The sequence below is a fragment of the Pecten maximus genome, chromosome 15 (assembly GCF_902652985.1).
Source record: "Pecten maximus chromosome 15, xPecMax1.1, whole genome shotgun sequence".
In the NCBI taxonomy this organism is placed as follows: Eukaryota; Metazoa; Mollusca; class Bivalvia; order Pectinida; family Pectinidae; genus Pecten; species Pecten maximus.
Genome location: NC_047029.1, coordinates 4,294,110 through 4,314,012, shown reverse-complemented (window position 1 = coordinate 4,314,012; position 19,903 = coordinate 4,294,110). Strand labels below are relative to the sequence as shown.

Below are 19,903 nucleotides of genomic sequence, written 5' to 3'. Positions count from 1 at the left end.
TTCCTCTGCTGACGTCACGTGTCGTTATACAGGTGAAATGGCACACCGTATTTTGGGGGTTTGCTCTACAGTACATCCTTGCCCTGATCATCCTGCGCCAGGAATGGGGCTTCCAGATCTTCAAGTACATTGGAGACCGCGTCGGAGAGTTCCTTCAACACTCGGACGCCGGAGCAATCTTCATGTTTTCGGACCCATTAATCAGCGCACATATATTTGCTTTTACTGTAAGTAGACTCAAAATAAAAAATATAATGGGTGACTCTTGTGCATAAAATGTACAAGATATTAAGATATTAAAAGAAATATTCTGACCGCAGAAAAAATCAGATAAAAACATGAGAAGTAATGACATGTGTCCCTTATCATTCTTTGTAAAAAAAAATGCTGTCATAAAATCCTTGAACGAAATTAGAATCTGAGAATTAATACCGAAAAAATATAGTTGTGCATAGAGCTCTCAACTATTTTTAATTCATGTTTCATGTATTTCATATACATTATACATGTAGATTGATTTTCATTGATTGCCATTATTTTTCGAAGTGTTTTGAAAAGAATCGTGACTTTGTCTTAAACTTTAACGTCCAGTGCGCAATTATAAAAAATATTGTTTTTAAACAACATTTGTATTACAACGAGGATTGAATTTACAGTAGGAACTACTCTATTTGAGTAAGATATATCGAATTTATAGAAGTAAAAAATACAACCAGAGAACGTGATAACAATCTATATAGGTCTCTGCTGCTACTTACGGTAATGTATGTTTACCTTAACAGCGAGACGCCTCTCCTATTTGGTCTTTACATTGTAGACCAGCGGCATTAAGACAATCATATGCATCAGTCAAATCATAGAGAATGTCGAAAATACAGGACAATTTTCATAAAAGCACCTGTTATCACTGGAATGCTACACATATAATCTAAAGTCATTGTCTGATGTTTATATAGATGGTTTTCCGAGTAAAGAGGATCTGTTTGAGCGCGCGAGAGACGAGTTTCAGACAAAGACCTTTTATACTTACCACGTGTTTATCCTTTACCTACAGGTGTTACCCATCGTCATATTTTTCTACACAATCATCAGTATCCTCTACTACCTTGGGGTCATGCAGTTCATTGTTCGAGTATTAGGGCGCATGCTTGCCTTTAGTATGGGTACAACGCCTGCTGAATCTCTCAACGCTGCAGGAAACATCTTTGTTGGCATGGTAAGATACCCTTCACCACCAAGTCACCCACAATTACTGAGTAAAAAGCGGTTAGAGAAACAGTGGTTCGTGGTGATCATAAATTGTCGGGTTATCGAGATTCCATATCCAGATTTTGACATTTTCTCGACTTGTATTGCGACTTTCTTTGTCAACCCCTCGATATCAACAATTTAGGCCCTTAGGCATCACTGAGGATTCCTAGGAGAACAAAACAGGGTAATAAAGCAGTTTGATCGTGTTTGAGTCTACGCCACTGTTTTTCTTAACTTGGTTTGGAAAGATTGTGTGTCTTTTGAACAATAGATTATGGAAAAGGATATTAACTCGTGGAAAAAAATTATGGGCATGTATTATGTATTGAATAATTACATATGCATTGTTTCTTTAAGCATGAATCATTGTATTGCGTACATGTTTGACCATCCTTTGCTGATGTAGACAGAAGCGCCTCTGATGATTAGTCCGTTCCTTAAGGATATGACGTCATCAGAACTACACGCTGTCATGACAGGAGGGTTCGCAACTATAGCCGGAAGTGTTCTTGGAGCGTATGTCAGCTTTGGTGTATGTTTTCTTTATACTCTGTTTTCCTGATATATGTATAATCAGAAAATAGTATATACATCTCTGATATAATATTTGGTGTTATTTTCATCATTGTCGTGCTGTTTTATTTTTGTATTTTGTCCTCATAATGCAATAAAAATGAATGCATGAATATATATATATGTAAATAAATATGTAAATAAATAAATAAATAAAGATAAATAGGATAATTTATTGATAATTAATTACCAAACAACGCCATTTTAACCAGGTAAGAAACTCAAATGTAGTGAGTTCTTCTTATTACCTGACGATAGGCGTTCCTCTCCCAGCTAACCACCTTATTACCTGACGATAGGCGTTCCTCTCCCAGCTAACCATCTTATTACCTGACGATAGGCGTTCCTCTCCCAGCTAACCACCTTATTACCTGACGATAGGCGTTCCTCTCCCAGCTAACCATCTTATTACCTGACGATAGGCGTTCCTCTATTTAATATTACAGGTCCCAGCTAACCACCTTATTTCTGCATCTGTCATGTCGGCTCCCGCCGCTCTGGCCATCTCCAAACTGGCCTATCCCGAGACGGAGGTGAGCAAGTCCACAAGCAGGGATTTCAACAAGATGGAGAAAGCGTGAGTAATGTGGGAAAGGCGGACGCAGCGATGAGAATTCGTGAGTAATGATGCGAAAGGACATAGTTCGGTAATCATGATAATGCGTATGTAGAGATGTGGATGCATATGAAGAGATGCGGATGTGTGTGTAGAGATGTGGATGCGTATGTAGAGATGTGGATGCGTGTGTAGCGATGTGGATGCGTGTGTAGAGATGTGGATGCGTATGTAGAGATGTGGATGTGTGTGTAGAGATGTGGATGTGTGTGTAGCGATGTGGATGCGTGTGTAGCGATGTGGATGCGTGTGTAGAGATGTGGATGCGTGTGTAGCGATGTGGATGCGTGTGTAGAGATGTGGATGCGTATGTAGAGATGTGGATGCGTGTGTAGAGATGTGGATGCGTATGTAGAGATGTTGATGGGTGTGTAGAGATTTGGATGTGTGTGTAGCGATGTGGATGTGTGTGTAGAGATGTGGATGCGTGAGTAGAGATGTGGATGCGTGTGTAGAGATGTGGATGCGTATGTAGAGATGTGGATATGTGTGTTGAGATGTGGATGCGTGTGTAGCGATGTGGATGCGTTTGTAGCGATGTGGATGGGTGTGTAGAGATTTGGATGTGTGTGTAGCGATGTGGATGCGTGTGTAGCGATGTGGATGCGTGTGTTGAGATGGGGATAGGTGTGTAGAGATGTGGATGCGTGTGTAGCGATGTGGATGCGTGTGTTGAGATGTGGTTTCGTGTGTAGAGATGTGGATGCCTGTGTAGAGATGTGGATACGTGTGTTGAGATGTGGATGTGTGTGTAGAGATGTGGATGCGTGTGTTGAGATGTGGATGTGTGTTTAGCGATGTGGATGTGTGTGTAGCGATGTGGATACGTGTGTTGAGATGTGGATGCGTGTGTAGCGATGTGGATGCGTGTGTAGAGATGTGGATACGTGTGTTGAGATGTGGATGTGTGTGTAGAGATGTGGATGCGTGTGTTAAGATGTGGATGTGTGTGTAGCGATGTGGATGTGTGTGTAGCGATATGGATACGTGTGTTGAGATGTGGATGGGTGTGTAGCAATGTGGATGCGTGTGTAGAGATGTGGATGGGTGTGTAGAGATGTGGATGCATATGAAGAAATGTGGATGCGTGTGTAGAGATGTGGATGCGTGTGTAGAGATGTGGATGCGTGTTGTTAGAGATGTGAATGCGTGTGTAGAGATGTGGATGCGTGTGTAGAGATGTGGATGCGTGTGTAGAGATGTGGATGCGTGTGTAGAGATGTGGATGCGTATGTAGAGATGTGGATGCGTGTGTAGAGATGTGGATGCGTATGTAGAGATGTGGATGCGTGTGTAGAGATGTGGATGCGTATGTAGAGATGTGGATACGTGTGTTGAGATGTGGATGCGTGTGTAGCGATGTGGATGCGTTTGTAGCGATGTGGATACGTGTGTTGAGATGTGGATGCGTGTGTAGAGATGTGGATGCGTGTGTTGAGATGGGGATAGGTGTGTAGAGATGTGGATGCGTGTGTAGCGATGTGGATGCGTGTGTTGAGATGTGGATACGTGTGTTGAGATGTGGATGCATGTGTAGAGATATGGATGCGTGTGTAGAGATGTGGATGCATGTGTAGAGATGTGGATGCATGTGTAGAGATATGGATGCGTGTGTAGAGATGTGGATGCATGTGTAGAGATATGGATGCATGTGTAGAGATATGGATGCGTGTGTAGAGATGTGGATGCATGTGTAGAGATATGGATGCGTGTGTAGAGATGTGGATGCATGTGTAGAGATATGGATGCGTGTGTAGCGATGTGAATGCGTGTGTTGAGATGTGGATGCCTGTGTAGAGATGTGGATGCGTGTGTTGAGATGGGGATAGGTGTGTAGAGATGTGGATGCGTGTGTAGCGATGTGGATGCGTGTGTTGAGATGTGGTTTCGTGTGTAGAGATGTGGATGCCTGTGTAGAGATGTGGATACGTGTGTTGAGATGTGGATGCCTGTGTAGAGATGTGGATACGTGTGTAGCGATGTGGATGCGTGTGTAGAGATGTGGATGCCTGTGTAGAGATGTGGATGCGTGTGTTGAGATGTGGATGTGTGTGTAGCGATGTGGATGTGTGTGTAGCGATGTGGATACGTGTGTTGAGATGTGGATGCGTGTGTAGCGATGTGGATGCGTGTGTAGAGATGTGGATGCGTGTGTAGAGATGTGGATGCGTGTGTTGAGATGTGGATGTGTGTGTAGCGATGTGGATACGTGTGTTGAGATGTGGATGCGTGTGTAGCGATGTGGATGCGTGTGTAGAGATGTGGATGGGTGTGTAAAGATTTGGATGTGTGTGTAGCGATGTGGATGCGTGTGTATAGATGTTGATGCGTGTGTAGAGATGTTGATGCGTGTGTAGCGATGTGGATGGGTGTGTAGAGATGTTGATGCGTGTGTTACGATAAAAATGCGTGTGAAGTGATGAGAATGTTTGCGGTTTCGTAAGATCAGTCGATCAATATTGTGCAACGACGGAAATACGGAATTAGTCGTATCGGAGACGTATATGTGATACATACGTCTCTAGTCGTATCAAGGAAGTATGTACATGTATATTATAATTGCAGTTTTAATTGTGTATTTAAGCTTAGTCCACATGAAAAAAAAACGAAAAAAAAAACGAAAAAAAACCCACAGCATTGATTATCTGCATAGACCTACATAGATATAATTTCATGAATATTTATTGATGAATCTACGTTTTCATAAGGTATATAGTCAACATCGGTAGGTCTAATGTAATGTTCATTATTATCAATTATATTGCTGTTTTCGTGTGTTCTTACACAGATTACGTTAGCACTAGAAGCGTATCTCTTCTACGTGACACCCAACGCTTCATCCCTCGATGGCGAATGATAATATAAAAGCAAGGTCACGGAACGGAGCCTTGGTTCATCACAAGCCGCTGACGTCTAGTCGATAGAATGACAGGATATATAATATATGTACAATTCGTATCCATGTATGTAAATACATTGCGATTAAATGTATTCATATAATCTTATAGACGACTTCCACAATGATCATGTCAGGGTCTCGGGCCGACCATCACTGCGCCATTGAAACGTTCTTTTTTAAGAACGCCGATGTGGCGCAGCGGTATAAGCTGCGGGTATTTCTGGCTAGGCGATTGGGTGCCGTAGATCGTGAGTTCGAGGCCCGGTCAGGGCACGAGTCAAAAAGTTGTCTCCTTCGTCATTTGTGTTGGTATGTTATATATATATATAAACTGGCAAACGTTATTCCATGAGGAATAACAAAAAAATTGTGTATTTATTATCTTTTTTATCAAAACCGTTCCGAACGTTTAAACATTATTTGTATTCAATTCCTCAATTTATATTAACCATTATACATGTAGCTATCGCACACACTTCGTTCTGATCGCCGATCGTGCGTCAAATCGCCTGCACGATGAAATGGCACATTTATCTCACAATGGCGAACAAAATATCCCATAGCATATACGAAGTCAAATAATAAAATGATAAACAAAACATTCCAGGATGTAGATCAATATTGTAGATTCCATAATAACAAACACAAATACGCATAGCTGACGTCACTTCCTCTCTATTTATAAATAGTTCAAACTTTGCTTGCAGCAACAAATGTGTTTTAATATGCTGCACTCAGTTGTCGTATTTAAGGAATGTTGTTTTAATTATACAAAGTGACGATAGGTATTAAATCGTTAGAAATGTCAGTGAAAAATCCGAAATCATTAAATAGATACAAACGGTATCACTACAATGATTTTAATCCGCCAACGTCTCTGTTCCGATTAAAATAGAATGAAGGAAGAACAAATAGTTCTGGTTTTGGTGTAACTACGCTGCCCTATTATCTTAGTAAGCAAAACTTATCACATTGTAGTTAACCACAGAAAACGATATTAGGTCGTAGAATTACAAGCATCTCAATGTTATCTATCGTTTTAAAATCCACTTTCTAAGATTACCTTATTTGCGTACTGGTTCCCAGGTACACTTTAATGGAGACATTTTCAGTATTAAATTTAATTGTTTTAAAAAGACAATATATATATCACTTGCATTACCTGATATAAATAGCTGATATCCAACAGACGCTCATCTACAAATAAGATGCGTACTCATCAAACTTGTTAATTGAATTATCAGGTACAAAATATACTTACTTTGAATAACCAACATATATATGATAGCCTTAATGATACAAACTATATAGATTAATTAACTAATTATTTAGAAGCAGTCAGTATCTGTAAAATTAGTTTTTATAGTTTTAGACATCAGACTTCTGTCTTTGAAAATATGTTTTTATTGTGTTAATATTATATGACCTATGTAATCATACGTTTCACAGTAAAGAGCGAAACATAATAGAGGCAGCCACTGCCGGGGCGACAGCGTCAACAAAACTGGTGGCAGCCATCGCCGTCAACATCATCGCCTTTCTGTCCCTTCTCAACTTCGTCAACGCAACTCTAGTTTGGTGTGGGGAAAGAGCAGGATTGAAGGGTTTCACGCTCGAGGTGAGAAATATCTTTGTAAGAGAAAATAACGCAATGCTGGACGTTTCAGGAATTGCGCGTGATATATGGTAATGTTAGAGCAGATAAAATAGTTCTTTGAAGGGATATATGACTTCTCATTTTAAGTATTTAGGAAGAGGAAATGGTGCGAATGTGTATTAAATAACTTGTCGATGCATCAGAGGGTTTCTGGTCCTTACAATTCTGTAAAATAGCTTTTGGTTTCAATAATAGTGCAAAACGGAGATTGGGACTGACGATGCATTGGCTGGGTAGTGGAGTTGGTAGCGGTAGTGCAGCATCTGTCTTAGGGGATTTTCCCAACTAAAACTAAGACGGTTTTGCTGAATGAAATTGACTTCAAACTGAAAAGGGCACTCTTATAGAAATTACTTCATACTAAAAACAGGCACCCTTCTTCAGGGAATGACTTTGTACTGAAGCTTGACTCTTGTTCTTATTCTGGCGGTTACCCAATTGTAATCTATATATTTTTTAAATATTTTATTGTTCAAAAATGGCCGCTGTTTCTTTGTTTCAGTTCATCTGTTCGTACTTGTTTTTCCCGGTCGCCTTTTTCATGGGGACAGATGTTTCAGACTGTCGTAAGTTAGCGGAACTGATAGGCATTAAAACCTTTACCAATGAGTTCATCGCCTATCAGAAATTGGCTACCATCATCAGCAATGGCGACGCTCTCGCTAATTATACTTCATTCTACAACGACACGGCACACTGGTACTGGGACAATGGCAACGTCATCCTTAACAACACCAGCCAGGAGTTGCTCGGAGGGGTCATCTCGGTAGGTATCATCACATATATATGTATATGGGGAAGGGGTCATCTCGGTAGGTATTGTATCTGTAGTGGGAAGGGGTCATCTCGGTAGGTATTGTATCTGTAGTGGGAAGGGGTCATCTCGGTAGGTATCATCACATATATATATGTAGTGGGAAGGGGTCATCTCGGTAGGTATTGTATCTGTAGTGGGAAGGGGTCATCTCGGTAGGTATCATTACATATGGTTATGGGGAAGGGGCCATCTCGGTAGGTATCATCACATATATATATGTAGTGGGCAGTGGTAATCTCGGTAGGTAATGTATCTGTAGTGGGAAGGGGTCATCTCGGTAGGTATTGTATCTGTAGTGGGAAGGGGTCATCTCGGTAGGTATTGTATCTGTAGTGGGAATAGGTCATTTCGGTAGGTATCATTACATATGTATATGGGGAAGGGGCCATCTCAGTAGGTATCATCACATATATATATGTAGTGGGAAGGGGTCATCTCGGTAGGTATCATCACATATATATATGTAGTGGGAAGGGGTCATCTCGGCAGGTATCATCACATATGTATATGGGGAATGGGTCATCTCGTTACGTATCAGATACTAGTACGGTACAATTCAGTTACTGATTAGATATTTTATAATAAGGAGGGATCATTTCGGTACGTACATATGTACAGTAAGTAATAGAGGACAATGATTGGCCATGTCAACATTTTACTAATCGGTTAAAATTGAATAAAGCGTAGAAATTTCAGAGCACAAAAAATATGTGTATTTCATTTTATCATATTGTTTATAATTTGGAGTTTATGTACACTTCATAGCCTTAGATTCGATATATGAATTTGTTAAAAATGAAAATCTTGGTATCTCTCAGAAATAATTTTTGATGCTGTTTTGATGGAACATTTTGAGAATAATTTGAGTTTTTTTTTCTAATTTCACAGCACAAGTCTGAAGTTATAGCAACATACGCCTTGTGTGGCTTTTCCAACTTTGGTTCGATTGGTATCCTCCTAGGAGCTATGGGTGCGCTGGCTCCATCGCGGCGAAGAGACCTGGCCCGAATGGTAGTCCGCGCCATGATCTCCGGGACAGTGGCTTGCTTTCTCACCGCCTGTATCGCCGGTATGTGTACGAAAACATTGGTTACTGTCCTCCTAACCCTAACCCAAACTCCAACTAGGGGTATCGACATGGTTTTGGATTCGGATGTGTATTCAGCTTGCGACACTGATCTGGCCGATTAGGCATGGAATCTATTGTAACCGAATTATTCCTGGTGTCGTTGTCAACCACTATTCGGATGACTTTCATTTATACTTCTAGAGTTGATATTCTTCTGAAATCCAGTCTGTAGAAATATAGGGGTGAAACGGAAACAATCGAATCTATCCGGTGCAATACCATCTTCGCTAGCCAAGGCTTCTGATTACGTTACACTCCACGAACCCTTGGCGGATATAGTCGTGTTCAAACCGTCGCGCCCTGGAATCCCAGGGCAACCAATCAAATCGCATTTTACATTCAGGCTTGGTTTCGCATTAAACAAAAACTGCAGCACCCAGTACAGAGCTACATCGTCGACTATGTCATCGCATTTTACCTATATACAGATACGTACAATCATTGGGGAAACATTCACAGTGTTTGATCAGTTTATATAAGTCATTGATCACACATCTCATCGAAATTGACTCAAGCTTTCATGTGTGTCTGTAAACATCACCGATGAAGTACATTGGTAACGCTCATTTTGATTGGTCGAAAATTTCATGAATAAAGGGTGGTAATTTCGAATCTCCGCTATAGGGCCAGAACTGACGACTATATCCGCCAAGGGTTCGTGGAGTGTAACGTAATCAGAAGCCTTGGCTAGCGAAGATGGTGCAATACCCGTTAAACACAATATCAATTCTAAAATAATGATAATGGTATATCAATATGCCAAAAAAAAAATTAATATTGGAACAATAAAAAAATTTGCATTAATAACGATTTATATAATAAAGATAATTTTGTATTAAAATCACTTTATAAGCGTGCCGTTTACGATGACGCGAGGAACTTTATTATTTTGTAATGGGATACAGGCGCCATATAAATGATAAGCGGGGAATTCGAACGCATTTTTAGCTTCAGTCAAATACAAAACATTACCTTTTTGCATGTAAATATAAGCATTGAATTGTTACCAGATGCTACCAGTATACAGTTGATATGAATATAATTTGGGTGACAGATAAATAGAATGTCGCCCGTTAGGCCGCTGGAAATAGTATTGTTCATCTCTCAGCATTCAAACAGGCACACCAATTATCTCTCTACAATTTCATAATTTATCTCTGTACAATTTCATAATTTATCTCTCTACAATTTCATAATTTATCTCTCTACACTTTCATAATTTATCTCTCTACACTTTCATAATTTATCTCTCTAAACTTCGATGATAAACAGCACAATTTCGATTTCAAATTTATTGTATTTGACAAAATAGTACAATATATAAAGAAAGGTATTGATAAAACAAAACAGACAAGAACAATGGCATGACTTCAGTAATACACAATTCTGATTTAATAATACCGATAACACACGTGATATAAGTAAAGATGTGCCGTATTTATTTGACCTCGTGACCTTCCAATTTACATTGTAATTCGAGGGGGAAACAAATTGAATTTGGTTCTTGACTATTTCACCTTAAAGTATATACAATTAAATACGACCTTAATCTGCCTGTATAATAGACAACCTAACGTGTCTGTGTATATATAAAGACATCAATGCCTTGTCTAAATAGATGTCTGGGTAGGGTCATTTGCGGTTTCGATACCTCCAGACGGTTTTCACACCTAGCGTATGGTCATTTTCGGCCACTGACACTTGACCTCGCCCCACGTTGGTCATTGAACACAAATATTATCAAATTAGACCTGTGTGTTATTGCTGATGTTCATTTAAAGATAAAATTGTCCATTCGATGATGTAACAAATGTTGAATTAGATTACAGGATAAGATAATTACTGGTGTGTGTTATACAACAGTCCGGGTGTGTCGTTACGTACACAAGTCTGTACCCCGGGGCCCCTCATAATTATAAGTCTACAGGTGTGTTTTACGTTTTCAAACTGCCCTAATTTCCTCAGTCTACAATAATCGAGTAACTAAACATTTACATGATTCTGTGGACGTTGATATCTGATAAGAAGTGTTCCAACTGTAATAATTATTAGAAGGTAGTCCATATGATTTGGTGAATGATTTAGTTTTTCGTGAACTTGTCAAATAATCCATAGTTTTAAATTCGTTTTATAATCAGGTACCTGTCAGACTTGCTTAGCGATATCGTTTGTTAATTGTACGTAGTCAGTGTAATTTAATTCAGTATTTTATCTTGTTATGATGTAGACGGTATATCCTAAACTGATGTTAATAGTTTAATGTTGAGCGCTTAACTTAAAAAACAACAACTTATATTGACGGTTAGGATGTCTCGGTTATCTGTCAATACTGGGGCGATAACCTTCTTTCTACCACAAATCGTACCATAAGATACCCTAAAATGCTACTGTAAAAATAATTTATCGCGCTCGAGCCATCAACAAATTGACAATATTTATAAAGTGACGGCGCCTTATGCTTCCAACTGCGAGTCGTAACGTTTTCAGAATAAAGACGCATGCGAGATATCTTTCCCGTTCCCTTCCAGAAACTTGAATGTACCTATGAAGTTTGGTGTGGGTTAAATTACCCACACCATCACTCAGAGAATCAATAAAACAATAAAAAAAACATGTTTCGATTTAAATTCAAATCAATTAAGAAACATACATTAACTTGTCGGAAACACTACATTTAAATGGGTTTTCAAGTGGTGTTAACAGCCAATATGAGTGCAATCTTGGTTGACAGAAGATCCAAATAAAGACAACAAAATATATGTCGGTAGACAGGCAACGCGTAATGCCGATGTGGTGCCAAAATGACGTCATATTACATGTATGTTATACACAATGTACACGTGCGTCTCTGTTAATTTTGTTCTTCTCTTCACAGGGCTCCTGTACAAAGAGTACTGAGGACTTGACCCCGTGATTGACAAATGATAATTGGTCCGTGACGGGAGTATCGGAGGCGTAAAAAGTTCAACTGTGGCACAACGAAAAAATTGACAAAAGAAGCTTACATCTAACGCTTGACCAGACTTCGCTTCGGGCATTGACCGTTTACTCTCTCTTATAGATAACGTAGTCATTGACCACTCCAAGGTCAATAGATCTGTAGGTCATTCGAAACCAGTCCAGCGTGACCATCAACTCATCTGTGCCCAACAAAGGTCATAGAAAATTTAACAATTCACTGGAGACCACGACCAAGTTATTGTTCCGCCAGAGTTACTGCCCTTCGCTCACTCGAGGTCACGTGATGATGCCAACGCCTTTCATCCATGTGATGATGCATGGCTGATGGTTCTACATAGTTTAACTTCTTGTGAAGTCTTTATTCATATATAACTGTCAAGCTTAAGATTTTCCAATTAATTCCATAAAGCTTGAAATGTGACATTTCAATTCTAATGAAGGGACAATTTATTTCACTGCATGTATGCATAAAAACTGTATTTTTCAATAATGAAATGTTATAAATAAATAAACATGGTAATTAAATCAGAATCAGTAGACGACGGACCGTTATAAGTTTGAAACTAACTCGTACATTCGGACACAGCATAGAAGAGGCTACGTTAATACCATTTCCGTTCAGTGATTAGAGCTACAATTTAATGAAAAAGTGAGAATTTCTAATTCTTTTATATACAATATATATGTATATCGTAAAGATTGTTCTTTGTATTTTATTGTCAATATTTAGATTTTAACATGTGTTCTTATTAACACTGAAATGTAAACTGTAAATTCATACTTTATCTTAATGCAACATGTGTGTTTTATTATATAGTGAGACGGACAAATTGCTTACATTGATATATGGGATGTATATACATGGATTATATCACATATTATATATTTTTTTTTTATAAAATTCAATAAATTGCATAATATCCAGAAAGTTATTTTGTATTTAATCGATATTACCATGGATTAAATTGTATTATAATCACATGGCATGTAAATATTTTGTACACTACCCAGATATATACGATAAAGGGAGATAACTGTGATTATCAGAAAATAAGGTAACACGATATTCGCTGCTGAGAAATATGCTCACGAGACAACGCAACATTTTCATCTGGGAACCGATTGTTCACAAAGCTATCTCAGTACATTGTTGTATATTTGCTGGTTTGGTTTAACATTGCTGACGTGTTATCATCAGCTGTGGACACTTAAGGACGACCTCTTCTGTGTGCGAGATACATGTACGTGCATGTGTGTGCTTTGGGAGGCCGCGCCGAAGACGTCAAGAAGGACACCTCGCCAGGTCACATTATACTGACAACGGGTGAGATAGTCATCCCACTCCACCCGGTCACAATATACTGAAACGGGCTAACCAGTCGTCCCTGTCCACCCGGTCTGACAACGGGCGAACCAGTCGTCCCTGTCCACCCGGTCACATTATACTGAAAACGGGCTAACCAGTCGTTCCTCTCGTAAAACGCTGAGCTTTAAGCAGCACCCTGCCAGGGGACAGAACCCAAAGCATCCCTGACAGGGCGACGCTCAACTAAATGCCAAACATGAGGCAGTATAGAACAGATACGATTACAAATTTAGTCGCCTTTTACGATCATGCCATTTGGCTGCAGGCACAATTCTTATGCCCCACCTACAGGGGAGAAGATTTGCATTTATAAGGCTATACATGCAATTGAATCAGCATCATATACCTCATGTCCTTTCGACCTAACGAGCAAAAAAACATTTTACATGCAACGACATGCATAAACCAGCTCATAAAAATAATTATGTCATAAGTACTGTACGCCTTCTTTTTAAGAACTTTTTCTGTGTACGTAAGTTTATTATGTCGTATGTCATTTTCTTGTTAGAGCCCGACATATATGTGTGTCTGAGCGCGAGATGATTTTGTCTTGAGCCCGAGTTGATAACGTCATGAGTGCGAGATGATTATGTCTTGAGCACGAGTTGATAACGTCATGAGTGCGAGATGATTATGTCTTGAGCACGAGTTGATAACGTCATGAGTGCGAGATGATTATGTCTTGAGCACGAGTTGATTACATCATGAGCGCGAGATGATTATGTCTTGAGCACGAGTTGATAACGTCATGAGTGCGAGATGATTATGTCTTAAGCTCGAGTTGATTACGTCATGAGCGCGAGATGATTATGTCTTGAGCACGAGTTGATTACGTCATGAGCGCGAGATGATTATGTCTTAAGCTCGAGTTGATAACGTCATGAGCGCGAGATGATTATGTCTTGAGCACGAGTTGATTACGTCATGAGTGCGAGATGATTATGCCTTGAGCACGAGCTGATAACGCCATGAGTGCGAGATGATTATGTGTTGAGCACGAGTTGATAACGTCATGAATGCGAGATGATTATGTCTTGAGAACGAGTTGATAACGTCATGAGTGCGAGATGATTATGTCTTGAGCACGAGTTGATAACGTCATGAGCGCGAGATGATTATGTCTTGAGCACGAGTTGATAACGTCATGAGCGCGAGATGATTATGTCTTGAGCACGAGTTGATAACGTCATGAGCGCGAGATGATTATGTCTTGAGCTCGAGTTGATTACGTCATGAGCGCTAGATGATTATGTCTTAAGCTCGAGTTGATTACGTCATGAGCGCTAGATGATTATGTCTTAAGCTCGAGTTAATGAAGTCATGAGCTGCAGTTAAACATGTCTAGAACTCAAGTTAATTAGTTGCAAGCGCGCGAGTTAATTATGTCTTGAGCACGAGTTAATTATGTTTTGAGCACGAGTTCATTATGTATTGAGCACGAGTTAATTATGTCTAGAGCTTTGGTTAATTATGAATGAGCGCGAGTAAATTACGTCTTGAGCGCGAGTTAATTGCGTCTTGAGGTCGAGTTGATTATGTCTGAGCGCGGGTTGATTGTCTCAGCTTGAGTTGATTATGTCTGAGCTCGAATTGATTTTGTCTGAGCTCGAGTTGATTATGTCTGAGCGCGAGTTGATTGCGTCTGAGTGCGAGTTGATTAGTTGCAAGCGCGCGAGTTAATTATGTCTTGAGCACGAGTTAATTATGGCAAGAGCTCATGATGATTATGTCTAGAGATCGAGTTAGTAATGAATGAGCGCGAGTTAATTATGTCTAGAGCTTGGGTTAATTATGAATGAGCGCGAGTAAATTACGTCTTGAGCTCGAGTTGATTTTGTCTGAGCGCGGGTTGATTGCCTCATCTTGAGTTGATTATGTCTGAGCGCGGGTTGATTGCCTTAGCTCGAGTTGATTACGTCTGAGCGCGGTTGATTGTCTCAGCTTGAGTTGATTATGTCTGAGCGCGGGTTGATTGTCTTAGCTCGAGTTAAATATGTCTGAGTGCGAGTTGATTGTCTTAGCTCGAGTTGATTATTTCTGAGTGCGAGTTGATTATTTCTGAGTGCGAGTTAATTACGTCTGAGCGCGGAATAATTATGTCAGAACTCGAGTTGATTATGTCTGAGTGCGAGCTAATAACGTCTGAGTGCGAGTTGATTGTCTCAGCTTGAGTTGATAACGTCTGAGCGCGGGTTGATTCACTTAGCTCGAGTTGATAACGTCTGAGCGCGGGTTGATTGCCTCATCTTGAGTTGATTATGTCTGAGCGCGGGTTGATTGTCTTAGCTCGAGTTGATTATGTCTGAGCGCGGGTTGATTGTCTTAGCTCGTGTTGATTATTTCTGAGTGCGAGTTGATTATTTCTGAGTGCGAGTTAATTACGTCTGAGCGCGAGTTGATTATCTTAGCTCGAGTTGATATTTCTGAGTGCGAGTTGATTATTTCTGAGTGCGAGTTGATTATTTCTGAGTGCGAGTTGATATTTCTGAGTGCGAGTTGATTATTTCTGAGTGCGAGTTAATTACGTCTGAGCGCGAGTTGATTGTCTCAGCTTGAGTTGATTATGTCGTGATTTCTAATTAGTATTTATCTGAATGATACTTAATGCCTTATTTGTATCTTGAGGCCGAGTTAATTCTGTCGAGAGTACGAGTTAATATCATCGTAATCATAATTCGAGTTCGAAGTCATTAGTTATAATATGGACAAGCGTGTACGCTTGAATGTCACCATGTTATATAAAAAACTACTTAAAACAAACGACTTGTGTCGATCGTTTACGCCTGTAATGTTACTATGACACAAGCATGACAATTGAAAAGTGAGCGCAGAGAGTATTTTGTTTGAACTATTTTCAAGGCCTTGCATATTTTTATGTTTGCCATTTCCTTATAAAGTCTAAATGACCTGCTCCTCTAATCTGTCAGTGTGACGCATGCCCTGTATAAACGGGGTACAGATTTGCCTCCAGACGGTTTTCACACCTGTTGTAATGTCATTTCGGCCATTGACTCTGGACCTCGCCGCGCTATAATTAGCCTAATAAAACCTAGTCTTACTAAAATTAGATCTGTGTATTACTATTTAAAGTAAATGTTCATTTCAACACAAAGCTGTCCATCTGATGACGTAACAAATGTTGACGTAGAATACAGGATAAGGTAATCACCGGGTTGTGTTATACAACAGTCTGGGTGTGTCGCTCTGTACACAAGTCTGTATCCCCGGGCACCTCATAGTGCCTACGTGAGAATTTGAAGTTTAAATTTAACGAAGATCTCCCTGTATATGTGTATACATGTACAATGTATATAAGTATTTACCCTTTCTCCTATCTTTATCATAATCGTCCATTTTAGTTAATGCGTTTTATAGCGAGGTGTCTACGTGTGTCCGAACATTCTCTCTGAAGGGAGATAACTCACTATTTGATACACAATTATTCGCGCTTTCAGTCGATCGTTATTATAGTTTTAACATATTTAGAACCTAAATGTGATTTAAGTGAATTTAAAAGAAAAGAAATATATATATATATAGTGTACATACATGTATGTTGTTGATATAAAACTTTCGGACTTTTAGTAATGTACCCGACAGACGTTTGAGATAGACCTACCCCAGCAACAAATATATTGTAGTCCTTACATAGGAGAAATGGAACTGAATATCGATATTTTGACCAGACCTTGCTTCAGGCAAATGACCTTCTACTCACGCTCAGATAGCGTGTAGTCATTGACCACTCCAAAGGTTAACAGCTCGTATGTAGGTTGTAGGAGACCAGTCCAGCGTGACCATCAACTCACCTGTGTCACTCATCATTAGGTCCAGACTATAAAGGATGTACCGGCCGTTTATAACCTGGCCAACCCTTTACCAATGCCGCACACATTTGTGCGGCGAAATCAAGTTTTACATATAGTTATACATATTAGTTAATTATTCAATATAAGTATAGTGTCCATTAATTCTCAGATTTACTTTTCTGTAAGATTTAGAATTTCCAACATGGATTTTTCGGTCCAAAGACACCTTAATGCAATCTCACCTTGTAAAACTAGTAGCCGTACTTTTAAATACTTAGTTTAATATTAAAATGTATTTGAAATGTGTAAACCTGCATCAGCTTGTAATATAACAGCCATTCCTTCGTTCGGACATCAGAAACATGCACAATTTCTGTTGATGAAATCTATGACCAACCGATGATTATATGAGTGTATGTACCTATATGTAATGAAATTAACGCCGAAATGTACAGGAAAAAGGCGTATCGTATACAAATACCGTATGTCTTTGCGGTAATTAGTGATACTTCGGGTCGAATTAAGAATGTTCAGAACTTAATACTCGAAGAACTTTGGTTTATCGTGAGTGTAAAACTGCCCTATTAATGTTAAGATCATGACTTTTACTACTTGGGAAAAATACGTATTTTCGAGTAAGTTTAATTCTGACGACCATAACTTAATTCCAACGAAGTAATGCCCCTTTAAAGAGACTCGCCATATAAGGTCTGAGCTGTGTGCATGATCCCGTTCGAGCGTGTTCACCCTTCCAGGGTCGGTTTCCATCCATACTAAAGTATATGTATGTCCAAATAGTGTTTCGTGTGAACTAAAATACACACGAAAACATAAAAAACAGCGTAGTAGATGAAAACAAAAGTTTTCGTGTTGAAAGCAAGAGCGGGGATCAGTAGCGTTCCACGACACATTTTTACATATCTAGTTTGTTAGATGTTGTTTCATTTCGTTTAATTATTCACCTTTTATTGGACGAAATGACATTTTTAGTATTATAAACTCTTTGTGTAAACCTTATCTATTTTATTATTAATCGCTCTTGTTGGTCTGGATGGAAGCGCGCAAGTGGTATTACCCCGGGAAACCCCACATGGTCAGGTAGGTGACCCCATACCTATTCACGTCTGGCCGCCTATTGGTGAAAGACAAGTGTGTCACCGGTTAAGACTTTGATGTCGTATTCTCAACGATGCTCATTCTTGAGATATTCGATCGTTTTTTGACAACATCTTGTAAAATTACCTGAAAGTTTCACTATATATATCAACAATCACACAGGCAATGTTTAGCAGGCTAACCGCTTATTTTAATATCAACTCAGATTTTAAATAGGAAAAAAAGCATGAATAAATAGATAAATAAAAATAAAAACTGCACTGTACTAACTGGTCGCCCCTCAAAGGCAAATCTGTATCATTTTTTTGTGGTGCACGACTCTTAAACTAGGCAGATAGTACGAATAAGGGGAGGCAACTTATTTTTCGAGTTGAGTTCATTTTTTAAAAGTCACCAAAATAAATACCATTCATACATGTCAATGAGATCGTGAGGGGCCAACAACGACTGTTTATATTTATTTGTCTTAAAATTAAAAGTTTTGATTGTATTATTACATTTGTTGCGTAAAAAATACGACCTACATATTCTAAATTGTATCAACTCCTACTACTCAGCTGTGATTCGTATTTTATCGTAGTTATCTCCCTTCTATCACTATTTGATAAACCGACAACCTCATTTTTCACCAAAGTTTACGTGACCGCGGTAATCAATACATGGATTCCAAACTTAATTTTCAAATGTCTGTTTAGTTACTCACTGTGTGATTATGGTACTATACATAAAAACATATATTCTACATTTCCCAATTTCCCGTTAAGGTCCCAACACGACAACAATACATGTGACAGATAGGGTATTAAGGGATATCTCTGCAGGTCGTTGTTTGTGGTGGGGTATTTTCAGCAGATATTTGTAAACTCGTGTCTCCATGTCACTACATGTACGTAACAGACAAATAACGTGTGACATGTCATAATGAGGTTAACGCCTGGAAAACGGCCATTGACTGGCTCTATCATCAGCGCAAATAGCCTTCACATAACAGTTAGCAAAAAATTGTTTCGGCATAGCCGTCTAATTTTCTTTTGGCCCCGGATATGACGCGACAGGTGGCGTTCTGGTCAAGATGAAGTATGTGATTGGTCAATGTAGCGGTCAATGCAAAATGCAGATATACAGTTAAAAACGAAACAAAATTAAAGGGACCTCACGGTAAACCAATATCTATTTTGTATTTTTTATCATATTATTGGGTATATCTTTAAAAAAAAAAATAACCTTCTGAACAATGAACATTCGAATTTGATGATGTATATACATAAAAACATCAATTATTAAAAGGTTATCACTCTGAATATGCAAATATTGTGACATATACGGAAACAAAAATGGCTTCCATTGTGAATCGACTGCGGTTGAAAACTATAACAGCCTCCGCAATGAAGAGAATAATAGGAAAATGGGTCAAACACAATCCTAGAATTAAACTTGGGAAGCAGTACAATAGATTGTAACAGTTCAAACATGAAAACAGCAGTAATACGGACGCCGCTCGTATTCTGCTTGATTGTTTGATAGTAGGTCATGATAATCTCGGTAATATTTACACAAATACAGTCTGTACCAGTACATCGCTACTGTCACTATACTATATGAACAGTGTTTACACTTATTTACACATAAATAATATTTACAGAACGTGTTATTTAACATTTAAACCACTGTGTATAATATCGTTATCCAACTAACCCAGATGGAATATA

At 39.0% G+C, this 19,903-nt stretch overlaps 1 protein-coding gene across 2 annotated transcripts in view; it reads left to right on the top strand.

The window, feature by feature from the left end:
- LOC117343837 (solute carrier family 28 member 3-like) overlaps positions 1–12,546 on the top strand; it is a 32,991-nt gene extending 20,445 nt beyond the window's left edge. For both annotated transcript variants that reach the window (XM_033906367.1, XM_033906368.1), the window contains 8 exons: positions 33–227; positions 1,055–1,216; positions 1,658–1,783; positions 2,271–2,401; positions 6,789–6,957; positions 7,499–7,762; positions 8,702–8,882; positions 11,818–12,546. In XM_033906367.1, the coding sequence (XP_033762258.1) occupies positions 33–227; positions 1,055–1,216; positions 1,658–1,783; positions 2,271–2,401; positions 6,789–6,957; positions 7,499–7,762; positions 8,702–8,882; positions 11,818–11,840 (1,251 nt within the window). In that variant the 3' untranslated portion in view covers positions 11,841–12,546. The remainder of the gene's footprint in view (positions 1–32; positions 228–1,054; positions 1,217–1,657; positions 1,784–2,270; positions 2,402–6,788; positions 6,958–7,498; positions 7,763–8,701; positions 8,883–11,817) is intronic.
- The last annotated feature ends 7,357 nt before the right edge of the window (positions 12,547–19,903 follow it).